The sequence below is a fragment of the Hippoglossus stenolepis genome, chromosome 6 (assembly GCF_022539355.2).
Source record: "Hippoglossus stenolepis isolate QCI-W04-F060 chromosome 6, HSTE1.2, whole genome shotgun sequence".
Lineage (NCBI taxonomy): Eukaryota > Metazoa > Chordata > Actinopteri > Pleuronectiformes > Pleuronectidae > Hippoglossus > Hippoglossus stenolepis.
This window is the reverse complement of record NC_061488.1, coordinates 27,910,556-27,925,692: the sequence shown is the minus strand read 5'-3', so window position 1 is coordinate 27,925,692 and position 15,137 is coordinate 27,910,556. Positions and strand designations below refer to the sequence as shown.

Here is a 15,137-nt window from a genome sequence, read left to right as displayed (position 1 = left end):
ACAAATTCCAAGTGCACTGATTATAAGAGGAGAGCTGCAGTTATTTTTTAATTAATATTTTTTCATTGGAAGCAGGGTAGACGTTTGGAGGAAGGCAGTTAGGAGCTAGGCGTGTCTACTTGCCACCAGCTTAAATAAGTTTTAGTGAATCTCTTTTTGACTAAATCTCCTGGGACTCTGACCGTATAAATGGAGAGCTGGTCAGGAACTCCTGTACAGGGGTATACTGGGATCTAACACACACACACACACACACACACACACACACACACACACACACACACACAACTCAACTTGCATGCTCACCCACACACAACGTAATCAGAGGAGATGCTGTGCTGGTCTGGGAGCTGATGGGGCCATCTTGATACAATAAAGGCTATGATCAGAGTTTTTTATGCCATTTTAAAGCTTAGGTGCAGCACACAAGCCTAAACTGAATGAAGCAATGTGGGGGCATCAAAATAACTAAATGACTATTGACAGGCCTGCAGTTGAATTGTGGCACTAGGTCAGAAGCAGGAAACCTTATTTCATGGAGCGCTGGTCTGAGACAGAACTTGTATTGAGGAGGACAATGAAATTTATGTTGTAATAAGTTGTGTATGATATGCAACACTGCCAACACACAACCAGTAGAGTAATTTTGAGTTCTTTGAGTATATGGAGTTTAGAACTTGTGTACTCAACAACTCCAAGTGTGTATGAGATATAATATCAAATATCGCTTCTATAAGCAGCAATGGGTTGGGCCGGGCATTTTGAGGAAGTATAGGAGGAAGATGAAAAAAAAGATTAGGAAGAGGAAAATTATTTTCTCATAATGCATTTTGTTTGAATAGACATAAGCAGAATTATTATGCTTCAACCATTGTTTGAACTCACAATCTCCGACACTGAAGTCAAGTCATGATCTTAATGAGCAGGTGACATCACTTCACTCATGATGTAACTTGACACTGACTAAATGCAGTCTGCAGGAGTACTGTAAAAAAATCAGTTATCAAGATAAGATTTTGATAATTTCTGTAATTCATCAGTATAGAGAGATGTCTGATATATTTTCACAAAGATTGATTGCTCCATGAGAGAGAAAGTGATATATGATGTATTTCCATTGACTGCAGTAGTTGACATGATACATTTGAAAAAACATTTTTTAAAAAAATCAGTTTTTGTCTTGTCTACCAAGACATGATTATTTTGTCATTGATTTCCCTGAACATTGGGAATCTATTTAGCGAGAATTTCCAGTATCTGTTTATAGTATTTTTTAAAGTAAAACATTTTTGATGCACTGTGGGCTAAATTTTTGATAAAGCAAAAATCTGGCTGGATCATTTGTGCATCAATTGTGACTATAATTTGGTGAAAATTGCAAAGTTCTAACAATTACTCTTGATTTGCTTTAGATTTTGTTGTTGTAGCGCTACCATCAGGACTATTAGCCCACAAATCCAGTTGAGGACTATTGGCATAGGACTGGACCTATGTGCTAAGTTAGATTTTTTTTTCATGCATGGTAAGATGGATTTCCTCGGAAAAATAATAATAATAACATTGGGAAAAACAAGAGGGACCTCAGCACAGAATCCCAGCCCCTAATTAACATTTTAAAGTAAAAGTTGAGGCTCTGTACAACAGGTATGAAATTATTATAGTGTTGTTAAAACTTCCTTTAAAATTCTAAATACATTGCTTTTAATGACAAGTTCTGTGGCTGGTTGAAAAATGTTTTCAGTTTTCCATTTGCGGATGGAAAAAAAGGTAAGGTTTGGGTGCCGATAACAACAGACAAATTTAACGTGAGATGGACCACTGTGACTGTAAATTGTGTTTGTACCTGTAAGAAAATTGAAAACACAAGATAAAACAGAGGTTGTAATACTCCTTAACACCTTAGAGAACCGTCAGGAATTTGATAGTTATCTTTGATCCCGATTTGTCCTTTGATTCTCACTTAAAACTCATTTCTAGGACATGCGCTCCCAGAATTCAGGTTTACTTATTGTCCCTTAAGCAAGAGCCTTCGGCTATCAAGCTCCTTTCCTGTGGAATCATCTTCCGGTTTCAGTTCGGTAGGCAGGCAGCCTCTCTACGTTTAAAGTTGCATTGTGTAGAATTTAATGACAAAGTTGTGAAGTTGCATGTTGCAGCTGAATACCCCTCACCTCATCCTCCCCTTCCAAACATGAAAGAGAACCTGTGGTAACCTTCAGTTTTCATAAAAACTCAAAGGGTGTTTAGTTTGTCCAGTCTGGGCTACTACAAGAAACATGGCGGCCTCCATAGACCCCCCTGATGTAAATAGAAAGTATTTCAATATAAATATATATTATAGTGAGAGCTGGTTCAGGTCTGTCTTGGACCAGCTCTTAGTTATGCTGCTATAGGTCTAGACTGTCAGGGACACACAACACATGGAGCTTCTCTTTCCTCTTTATCACATTAAAGGGATAGTTCACCAAAAAATTAAAATTCACTCATTATCTACTCACAATGGTGACTTACACTTCAGACATAATGAAACAGAAAAAACACAACATGCCTCCATACTGCTCGTGTGGTGTCATCCAAGTGTCTGCAAGCCCAGACATTCAAATTCCACTCGAAACTGCGTCATTTACACCATGATTTTAGCCTAAATGTCCACAAATATCTTCCTACGAGGTGCACTCACAGACTCTCGGACAAACCATTGTGTGGCTGAGAAGGCTAGCTTAGCCACTTCGGGTTGAAACGAGGTGTAAATGACCTTGTTTCGAGTCGAATATGAATGTCTGGGCTTACTTACTACTTACATTCTCACCATTACTGACAATAACTCCTCAATTAATTTGTCATTGCTGCTCCCTTCATCTCTATCAGACATCTTCTTATGTATAAATATTTTAAACATTGAGACACTTTTCCCTTATGTTACAAACTGTTTCTTCTGATCAATGTTGTAAATACTGTTATTTTACTGATGTTCTCAGTTACACGCGACATCTATTGCAAGTCTTTTGGGGTAGTTTTTCCTTACTTTTGTTGAGGGTTAAGGACAGAGGATGTCGCACCTTGTTAAGCCCTATGAGACAAATTGTGATTTGTGAATATGCAAATACAATTTGAAAGATTGATTGAAGAAAATTGGTGAATTTAGCAAGTTCTTCTGTACGAGTAACGTAAGAAAATAATTGTTTATACGAATGATTCTTGTATGAGGCCCATTGTATACACATACATACAATATATTAAAGATTTAGGAGGCCTTAAGATATATATTTACTGTTATGAGTCTATGATCACTCCAGGCTTCCATAAAACACTCCTGTAGCCCAGCAGTTTCAACCTACTATGGTAGTTTTCAAGTATTTGCATGGTGAATAATGCATTCCTGCCATGTCTGCATTCACAGCTTCAAGTCATGCCATTCCTAGCCGATCACACACACACAAATAGTTTTTTCCTCAGTAGGACAAGGCTTTGATCTCCATGAGGTCCACTGGTTCTGGAGTGTTTATACTGGAAAAGGTCCTAAAGAGGTAACAAAAAAGAGTTTAAACACACATACACACTCACATCACTTACCATCAAGCACCACTTTAAGGGACATCTGACTGCCTTATCATGTAGAGGTGTCAGAATGCTCTTGAAGCAGTCTACAAAATGATGAGCTACTGACACTGGCTGTCTGTTGCATGGTGCATGTACTGTATGTGTGTTGTGTGTACGTATATAAAATCTTGCTGTACAGGCTGTAGTATCAGTAGTAGCAATAGGATAATATGAGGACTGCTGCCGTATGGGGCCTGCTGGCTCTACTGTGTCAGCACACACTGGTTAGCAGCCACATACTGGGAAGGGCTACTTCAACCAGTGACCTTGCTCAGCTCAAGGTAAGAAATCACATTAACAATTATTTTAGTTTGAACACTGTCCTTGGAAAGATCAGGTAGATTTCTGTTATAGACAGGTTTTGTATTCCATGGTCAATGATAAGAAAGCATTTAGCAGCAGGTGTAGTGTGCCCTCCAATGTGCTAATAACACTAATTATAGATAAAGGTAAACATTGCATTTAGTCATTAGCTTATCAACAACAAATCTAAAATAAATAAGTGTTTCATGTTTAGTTGTCACGCCTGGGAAACTACAAAACAAAAAGGTTGTTTAAAATGTATCTACAATTTAATAAAGTACATGCTGTTGGCTCAGGTTGTATATGTTGTTGTCTCACAAACAATGTTCATATCCACACTATTAAATGGGGGAAAGCTTGCTGTAGTGAAACAGTGAGTTATTCATATAGTTTCTCCTCAAATGCATTCATGAAATCTAACAGCCCAGTGCTGAGCTTTTGTTATTGATTGATTATTGCTATTAATAATTCATCAAACATGGTTTTTAATGCCAATTAATGAAAAAACAAACAATATTAATGTCACATGCTTCATGCACATTTGTTTATCCACAAAGCCTTTTTCACATGCATATGTAGCCTTTTGTTTTTCACAATATACCAACTTTTCCACCTCAGCCAAGTGGAACTAGAACCCTTTTTAGATTCCATTAATATTTGTAATAATGCAATCGACTGAAAACTCGTGTTTAGTGGTTCTCAATATTAGCTATATGTTACACACCCAGGTATATGGCAGTACATTCATATCTTTAAACTGCAATTCAAAATCCACTTAAATGTAAGGTGCAGAGAAGCGTTACAATGTGTGATTTAAGTGTAGTTACATCACATATTTTATACATTGCATACGTTCATATATTTTACATACATTGTGCTTTTACCTTTTTTAATTTTGAGAAAAAAATCTAACACACTTCATCACTCATCTCTTGGTTTGGTGAAGGCAAAGTTTGACCCTTTTATTCTTGCTTGCTTCCAACTTTACTAGCATAGTTTTACTTGTTATAGCAGCCTTCAACAAACACAATTTCCCACAAACCCAACACCATGTTCTGGGATACCTGCAGGCATGGATTCACAAGCAGGCTTCCTACGTCTACAACCAATTGGTTTAATGCTTGGGTTTTAAGTGTACACCCCTCTTCATCTCTCCACATCAGTCTTTACTGGAGCGCTTTGAGGACAAGCTGGCCGAAGCAGCCCAGGAGGAGGATTCTGAAGCTGATTATGAAGAGACAAACCAAGAGTCTGAGCACAGCCAGGTCAGTCGAGGATGGAGCCAGGAGGAGGAACAAGAATATCTGTCAGAAAAACCACCAGCAGAAGGCCACAGCAAGCCCACAAGTCAGAGGAGCCATCTGCAGGACCTTCTGATGACCACGAGGAAACGGGCCTCAAGTTGCTTTGGAGCCCGAATGGACCGAATAGGAAACGCCAGTGGTCTGGGATGCAATGGTGGAAAAGGTAAAACTGCAGCTGATGATGGCCGAAGAGAATCAAATCAGAATTTTAATAAAGGGTTGTAGAGGCATGAGGATCACAAATTAGTGCTGTTTAGATGGTTATAAATTAGTATGGTCCATAGATGCTGATGTTTTTAAACATGGTTATATGACATTGGTTCTGGCGACCAGAGATTACTTCCAGTGTAATACTCACACCTTTGATCACAAATTATTAGAGTAGGTAATTAGTTTAGCACATTCACAACCCGTTTTAGTTTTACAGGAAACCTTAATTAATAATATTATAATGATGTTATTATATAATAATACTATACAATATAGTTATATGTATATATATGTGATTTTCGCCTTCTGAGATTGGGATGATAATAGCTGGAACTGGAGGCAATTAGCTGTATTTTAACAGAACTGTAAAAACAACAATATGACATTTTGGAAGGAGTTACATGCTGAAACAATTTTTTGAGAAACAATATAAACTCTCCAGTGTTAATTAATAACTAATTATTTATAATGCTGTTCCTTTTTGTCCTTGTAGGGTAGACTGCCATTTACACTGGATACATGTTGGATTATGTTTCTATCTTCAAATGAAGACGCAGCCAAAACAATTGATGATTTTACATTATTGACCATTCAGTTGTTTGTTTTGTGTGTTTTTCTGTAACATAAACTCAATAAAATAAACCGTCACACAACTGCATGCAGTTTTCTAAAAAAAAAAGGTAATTAAGACTAGAGACCTAAAGTGATGCGCATGGTCATTAACAATCATCAGACAGGTTGTGGCATTCAAATCATGATTTTGTGGTATAAAGAGGCCAAAACATGCCAAAAAGATTTCTCATCATCATTACACAACCAGAATGCTGACATGAGGCAGATTGGGTCCATGAATCAGTGCTGTTGTTGCTAAAATCCATATTCATCAGACCAGGCTATGTCAAGTGTTGGTGTGTCTGTGTCTACTGCAGCCTCACATTTATATGCATGGCTGACAAGAGTGGAACCTAATTACCATAAGTTATTGATACAAAAGCCTTTTTTTGTGTCAGCTCCAACCAGTGTGATGTTTCTATTTTGACTTCTCTCGCAAGTTGTTTCCATCGACAGAGCTGCCATAGCACATTCCGAATTACTCTACATGCTATAGTCAATGCCACTGACATTACACTTTTCCCCCATGAAATGCACAGGTAACATGTAATTGACTGAACACAATGATATTTTATAAATTTCACTCTCCAAAAATCTTATCCTCAAATTGACCTTAGAGAAAAAAACAGGGGATCACTACAGTCATTAGGCATATCCTCAGGCATCAATGAATACATGTACAAATAACCTGATATTTAAGTCTCTAGCTCAATTGCTAGTGTCAGTAGGATAAAAATTTAAACCAAGTAAATAAATACTTGTCGGATAAGGCTATAATAAGCATTAATCAAACTGACTATTTAAATGTAAAATTATGATTATTTTGTCTCCATCTTTTATTTTTAAAATGTGAACCAATTTCATTCTTTACCCCTCCACCTCTGACTAGCTGGGACAGTTTCCCTGCCTGAACCCTAAACAGGATAACCAGGTATAGCAAATGGATGGAAATGGATTTGATCCATTGCTTTCAAATTGCTGTCAAATAAAAATAGATTGTTGATAGAGGAAGTGAGTCATGCAGGGAGTATGGTTGATTCACTGATTAACTACTGTTGTCTAAATGCATTTGACAGGCAGCAAGAAGGAGATGTCAATGTGGGTTTACACTGTCACACTATTCTATCCTGATGGCAGCAGTTTGCATGAGAACCCACCTAAACTGACCCAAATCCATTTTTCACACAATGTTTTATAATGTCTTTCGAATCTAGCAAGCAGAACAGGGAGTGACTACAGAAACCCGTGTCCATGTTCTGATCCTGTTGATAAGGACAGGCTCAGGTTTTTGTTTCCACTGACGTAATTGCTCACTGCACCACTTATTAACAAGAGCAACGTTCCCTGTCCAGACAAATGTGGAAAAGTTGGAACTGGCTTGAGAGATCTATCAAAGTAGATAAGTAGCATTAACATGCATATATGTGAAGCACGCACTATCTGGACTGAGCCTGGACCTATCAACAGATTTTCAGGAATATCTAGTTATAGCCCATTTTCACAAATCATAATTTGCCTCATAGGGCTTAACGAGGTAATATAAATCAATGTTTAAAGAATTTATACAAACAGACAGAGATGAAGGGAGCAGCAATGCTAATTGCAATGATAGCAGTATTGCAAATAATGGTAGTATTTTAGCAGGCATATTGTATATCTATATATTTAGTTGGAATCATAATCCACGATCACCAACACGATCCACAATGTGGCTGCAGCCGTTATCCTCGAAGCACAAGGACTCCTGGTAAGAAGCCAAGTAAGTAATATGTATTGATGGGACATTACTGTGATAAGGAGGAAAGAGAAGCTCCATGTGTCCCTCAATAATCTTGGCCTATAGCAGCATAACTAAGAACTGGTACAAGAAAGACCTTAACCAGCTCTAACTTTATCAAAAAGAAAGGTTTTAAGCTACTCTTAAAGACAGAAAGGGTGTCTGCCTCCTGAACTGAAACTGGGATATGATTCCACAGGAGAGGAGCTTGTTGGCCGAAGGCTCTGGCTCCTACTGTATTTTAGAGACTTTAGGGATGACAAGTAAGCCTGAATTTGGGGAGCGCAGTGCTCTAGTGGGGTAATTTGGTACGATGAGCTATTTAAGGTATGAAATATTAGAAAATGTTACAGATGAGAAAAGACTAAATACAAGATAAAATAAAAAGGAAATTATTAAAATAGATGGTAAGATTAGAACTAGGAGAAGAAACATATATAAAAATGTATCTTAAAGAGAGATTTAAAAGAGGATAAGGAGTTTGCCAGATGGATCTCCTCAGGGAGATTAAGAACCCTGACAAAAAAGGTGCTGTCACCTTTGGTCCTCAGCCAGGACAGTGGAATAGTAGGGCCTTCACTGAGGACCTCAGGTTACGACAAGGCACATATGGTGTCAAAATATCCTAAATTTACTCAGGTGCAAGTCCAAAACAAGCCTTAAATGTCAGCGATAAATCAATTCTAAAGGCAATGAAGGGATTAATATAAATTGTATTCACCTTTCAAACATATGTCCCCTTAATGCTTTTACTTGGTCAACATTTTAAAGCAATATACTGTATATCCAACACCTAGTTCATATACTAGGTATTTATCCATCACCAACTGATATTTTTACTTTCTTTGTGTAAACTAAGCAACTTGATTCAAATGATTCAAAGGTTTATTACACTACTGTTATGAGCAGATCAGAACACCACGTAGTCTGACGGAATAATCTGGCAATGAGTGAAGAGATGACCAGGGTTCTTATACTCTGAACGGTGATTAGTGGAGATGCTGCAGGCAGGGGCGTTGCAGTGGGGGGAAAAGTGTAACTGACTTCCCGGGGGCCCTTAAAAAGCCTGTGATTTTTTTTTATTAATCTTATTAATTTAATTTCTAAGTACTTAATGAAAATGGCTGAATAAATCGATTGATTCACTGAAATTTGTATCCAAATAGGCTTCCTGAGGTCACCTCTCTCACCCCTACAAACAAATGGTTTAGTCTTTCCCGCACGCGATCTATGCACACGATGGAAGTGAGTGAGTGACTGCTGGAGAAGTGGTTTTTAAATGTCGGTCAGAAAAGTGCAAGTTAAGTCGGGGAGTCTGAAAAGAGAAAAAGGAAAGAGAAAGAAAGGAAACGGAGGGCAGACAACTCTGAACAGATTTCTTTTCACAGAAAGGTGAGTGAGCCCAACTAGTAATGACAGTTTATTATGACCCGGTCACACTGGCTGCACTGCGCATTCTCCGTTGTCTGAGGTTGTCGCCGAGGGTTTAATTCGCCGTTACTGAGAGCTCATAGTAAAATAAGAATGCGGACATGTCCGTCTACTTTGCCACATCTAGTCAAATCCCGCTCAAAACCAACTACCAATTCCGTTGGTTACCCTTCACAATAACAGTCCAATCCAGTTACACTGCTTATGATTACAGGAAAAGACAAATTCACTGACCAACCTTTCACAATAAGGCAACTAAATAAAATAGCTTACTTGCTTTCACACTGGGTGATGATCCACTGCGGAGCTACAGCTGAGTTTATACAGAGGGTTTATATTGAAGATGGACATAAATGTGTGTGTGAGAAAGAGAGAGACAGGGTGAGCAAGAGAGAGAGAGACAGAGTTTGAGAGAGACAGGGTGAGCAAGAGAGAGAGAGACAGGGCGAGCAAAAGAGAGAGCGAGAGAGGGAGCGAGCAAGAGAGAGAGAGCGAGAGAGAGGGAGCGAGCAAGATAGAGAGAGAGCCTATTGCCCTTAAGCTGAAGTTTTTTACATTAACTTTTAACAACAACAGCCTTTCTGAGGTTTCTGATGTGATCACTGTATTTCCTTGTATAAAAGTAGTCCTATGCGCTCAAATAAATACCAGTACTATACGGTACTATACCTTATGAAGCCATGCATTTTCCACTCATGCAAATATTTCACAATAAAAACATTTAAAAAACAAATGAATGGATTCAGTCAACAGAAACGCTGGAGATGAGAGATTAAATTCATTCATAAATTAATACTTTAGCTTGATGGGATGAAAGCTGTAAATCAAACATGATGTTTAAGTTTCTGCAAATTAAAGAGTGAAGTCTTTGGTCAGTTGTCTTTTATTTTGCAGTAAACATTTTCTCAATGTATATGTTAGTATATGATGGTATTTTTAAGGTTTGTTTTATACTTCATGAAATACCTGAATAAATGTTAAATAATGATCTTTTTAGCACGATACTCCAAACAAACCTCATTTAACTATAGTAAAGTAAAAGTAGGCAAAAGTCTGAGAAAGGAGAATTGAAATGCGGTGAGATTTCATATTTACTTTTACTAAATTTGGTATGTATTGTTCATTAGTGACTACCCCATCAAACACTACAGATTCATTTGTACAGCTGACTCTGTTATTTGTAGAAATTTCTTTTTAAATAAGCATTAGGGACATCATGAATTGAGAGAGGAAGGGGCCCTCAGAGACTGCTTGAGTATAGGGCCCAGAATCTTGTGCTACACCCCTGGCTGCAGCAAAAAAAGAGGGGCAACCACAGAGCAGACTCTGACACACTACTACTTCAACAGCATGCTTTATTCCATCATCTACAGCAAATTTGCATTCAAGAGAGCAAGTTCTCTAACATTTGAGGGCTTAATGCGATTTCTCCTCTTGGATATGACTTGTCCAGTCTTAGAGAATATTATCTCTAATTTCTCTAAATGAAATGAATGACGTTGCCACAATAAATAGCCTTTCCGCCATGAGCTTGGTGAGACTGGGGTACAGGGCAGCCCGACTTGGCCACCACTTGAGAGGTTCTGCAGATTTTGAAACAGAGGGGCTCCTCTAGGTAAGACCGCACCTCCATGACGGCATCTGCAGTGGGATTCCTTGTTGACACTTCAGACACTGCCTGCTCCTTCCTGTTGACCTGGTTGCTGGCTTGGTTCGCTGCTCAGACTAAGTCTTCCTTCTGCAGTTGCTATTCTCCGAAAAGCCTCATCTGCAGGTCTGGCATCCCCAATACGACCATTTTGAACCTTTAAGCACAGCAGCATCTCCAAGGGTTTGGTTATATTGCATTCTGTGGAATCTACCGGTCATGTTTGCACATAGATAGTTCACCAGATCATATGCTTGCTGTGTTGTTTCACTTCTCTGGTAGTTGGCTGTGACTCTCTGCCATCCCTTGGCCAGCAATATTATCATCTGGATCTGAGTGGCCTTCAGTTTTTCTGCACCTAGTGTGCTCCTGTAAAAGTATTGTACTGCTTCTTTCACTTTATCCAGAATGGGTTTCTCTGGCAGTCAAATTGATTGTTTTCACCAGGCATGGAAGGTGAGTCCATTTTGTGATCTGTATCGCCTTTGTAATGTTAGCAGCATTGTCAGTTATGCAGAAAAACGTTGTCTTTTTTCAACAGGTAGGACATTTTGTGAAACAAGCTTTGAACATGTGGTGAGCCACGTTGCTGGAATTCCACACGATATAAATGTTATTTTACCGATTGGATTACTTGGAGACATCAAAATCTCCTTCAAAAAACAATGCCACCGAAAATCAAACAGTTTCGCCACAGTGACAGGATTGCAACGTTTGACACCTGTCCACCCATTCTAATTCTTCGACTGTTTCTGTTCTACCTTCCTGTCTCAAAATACTAGTAAGAAGATTTTTCCACCGCATATCAGCGAAGGAAAATGAGGCAAACCACTTAGGAACACCAAGCTGACGAACACAAGCCAACACTGTGCTCCCTGCCAAAAAGATGGGGTACCTCTAAAAGGTTTATGAAAATGAAACCCATCATCAAATTCCAACAACATCAAATTCCAACAACTTATTCAAAGCTTCCTCATCATTTCGTACATCTCCACTAACTTTTTGAAATTTGCCACCTTGTCCTTTCCTCAATGCTATAAATACACACGACACAACTTGTTCTACCTCTGACATATACTAGCAAGAAATATGTACTCATTGTACATTCTGCGCAAATCGGCCATCAGCATGTAAAATCCGGTAATTATAATAGAGTGACAATGTCAAGCGATGTTGTCTAATATCTCGATATGTAGGGCATCCCTTTGGAAACAAAACAGGGAAACATTTGGCCTCATTTGAATCATCAGATAACAATTTAACAGGACTGTTCCCTTCTGCTGGAGCCAAGTTCAATATGTCATCAAAATACTGATCCAGTGCTTCCTGACCAATGTCCACTGGCATCAGACATGTGTCCTGATACATACAATGCTGCTGTCTGTCATGCAAGAGCTCATCCTCACCAACATCAGCTGATGTTTCAACACCATCTCCATTGCAACCCCTGTCCTTTTCTAAAACATCAGAATTTGGTTCTCTACAAAACTCAAATTTATGTCATGTTATGTCATCTGATCAGAAGTTATATTATTTGAGTTTTCGTCACGGGGTGTGGCCCTGGCGTGGCGGCGAATTTCGATGATTTGCCACAAAACAATAAGTGCTTATAACTTCCATTTATATTGTTCAATCTGCCTCAAACCACATATGTACAACAAATAATTTAATATTATGTTCATACTTATTTCATTTTTGTTCTATTTCCTTTTTATATTTCTTTATTCTCTTGTCTACCTCATTCGTACATGCCTGCTGCTGTAACAACTGAATTTCCCCGGTGTGTGGATCAATAAAATGTTATCTTATCTTATCTTATCTTAAATCAGCACCACTGCACTGAGGCGCATTACTCCGCTGGTCAACAAGTGACTCTGCTCCTCTGATGTTTTCTAATCATCACACATAGAAGTGATCTTTATAAAAACCTTCTGAATTCATATTTATGTTCCTGAATAAACGGGGCAATACTTCCTCTGCAACAATGAAGTTAAAACAACTCGCTGCATCATAATCTATGGGAGGAAACTTCTGTCTGCAGGAGCGTTAGGTGTGTGTGTCCCCGCTCATCTCTGTCCCTCTTCACACACAAACTGATAACCACTAATCCATGATGTCGGATCATGACTGCGGATCGTTCCGGTCACTTTAACCCTGATGTCTGTGCGTGTCACGTTACGTTTTGTGTTGATTAGCAGGTTTAAACATGTGTCTCATAAACTCCAGAGCGAATCAAACCAACACAAAGTAAACATCTGTCCTGTACGTGTCCTTTTGTGATCTTAATTTTAAGTCTTGCTTTTGCCTCTCCATTGCACCTGTTGTCACATTCAATTCATTGTCACATTGCACCTGTTGTCACATTCAGAGTAAGTTGAACTTACTCTGTGTTATGTTGTGACGATTAAGTGTTCTCTTCATTTTTTTGAGCAGTGTATATATATCAGGCTGGTGATATAAGTTCTTATGTACAAAACAGATTTTACGTGCTCGTACAATCAGCCTGTGCCACTGCACTTTACTTAACATTTAACATTTCATAGAAACCACTACATTGAAAAGGTGTATATAATGTACATACTCACCTCCCAGCGGGACACATATAGCAAATTATGCAACATTACCACAATCCGTTTTAACACGAAATACACAATCAGTTAATACACTCAGCCAGAGTTGTCATAAATAGACAGGGGACTTACTTTACTCCTTCGACTGACACAGCTCCAACAAAGCACGTAGTCATCTGACAGAAGAGAATAAATACACAACACGTTGTTCGACAATGAAGACGTTAAGTTAGTTTTCCAAATTTGACTCGTCACACATGTGTCATGTTGACAACACACTCGATACAGTTCAGACAGATCATCAGTTAATTTCAAACAGATAAATAGCACTTGAATTACAGAATCTACAAAAAAGAAACACACCCGTTGCGTTTGGGTTGTTTTCATTCTCAGATATAAGAGAAGATCGAGCACCTTTAAAAAAAATCCCCAGCAGCGAGAGGAGGACACATGAAGCTTAACACATCCAATAAAAGCACGTTCACAAACTTTACTCACAAAACACCGCACAAGCTTCCACCTCGTTGATGTGAGGGATGTTTTCATATGACAAGTGTTTGGTGTGGTGCATTGTAATGATCACCAGCGTCAAACAAAAGAACTTTGCGTTGAACTGGTCAAGTGTGTGTATTATTCATAACTTCCGGGGGTCTACTATGAACGATGACCATTAGTTATTAAGTCTGCAGCGTTAATTCTGTGTTCGGACTATCACCAGATAATATGGGCGTTTCCTTAAACAACATCAGGTGTTATACAGCTGAAAGAGTAAAAGACGTTTCATTCAGGTAAAGCACAGATCATCTCAGCAGTTCGGTAGCGTTTCACAGTCCAGGAATTAAAACTGCTTCACCATGTTGTTCTGAGTCCTGTTAAAGTTTTTTATACCACATTTATTTTTTAACTCATCTGATTTATATTGTTGTCTAAAGGTGATGTAGACACAGACATATTACATTAACTTGTGATATGTTTTTGTTGATGTTTATTTCAAACAGATCTTCAGTATATCAGTGCACTTCAGACATAGGGGCTTTGTGAAAATGACGAATCTTTGACCGAGTCTGCAACCGACAGACAACATCTGGAACAAAGACAACAAATATCACCAGTTGACATGATCCCCGGTTAAACTGGAACACCGGTTACTTTAACTCTGATGTCCTGACTGTGCGTTATGTCTCGTGTAGTGTAGCAGGTTTAATGTGTTTAGGTTTTATGTGTCTCATAATCTCTGCGAATCAAACAAACACATAGTAAATGACAGTCCTGTACGTGTCCTAATAACTTGTGATCCGTGATGGTGTTTATATATATATGTTATATTTCATCTGCCAAGCCACTGTCTCAGTTTGGAGTTACAGTCCTGAGTGCTTCGATTACCTCTGGCACCACAGCCTTGACATCACTTTCCACTTTCCACATCTTCTCTAGCTCCTCTTTCAGCCCTTGGAAGCTTCTCAAGCTTTTAGTTTTCCTTCTTAATGATGTTGCTATCACTTGGGATTGCTACATCTATCACCATTGCTTTCCTCTGCTGTCAACTACCATGATGTCTGGTTGGTATGCCATCTGGATTTTATCCATCTGGATTTGGAAGTCCAACAGGGTCTTAGCTCGGTCATTCTCAACCACCTTTGGAGGCGTCTTCCACTTCAACCATGATACTTCCATCTTTGCAA

The 15,137-nt window shown here is 38.7% G+C and overlaps 1 protein-coding gene across 1 annotated transcript; it reads left to right on the top strand.

The window, feature by feature from the left end:
• The first annotated feature begins 3,663 nt into the window (after positions 1-3,663).
• Positions 3,664-6,070, top strand: nppa (natriuretic peptide A). The gene is made up of 3 exons (XM_035158308.2): positions 3,664-3,881; positions 5,067-5,370; positions 5,911-6,070. Exons 1-3 carry the CDS (start codon positions 3,771-3,773, stop codon positions 5,913-5,915), a joined length of 420 nt encoding a protein of 139 aa, XP_035014199.1. The 5' UTR covers positions 3,664-3,770; the 3' UTR covers positions 5,916-6,070.
• Positions 6,071-15,137: the final 9,067 nt, after the last annotated feature.

Coding starts and splice junctions, on each gene's coding strand:
- nppa (XM_035158308.2), top strand. CDS start 3,771: ATGAGGACTGCTGCCGTATGGGGCCTGCTGGCTCTACTGTGTCAGCAC. Junction 3,882..5,066: donor GTGACCTTGCTCAGCTCAAG/GTAAGAAATCAC, acceptor TCTCCACATCAG/TCTTTACTGGAGCGCTTTGA.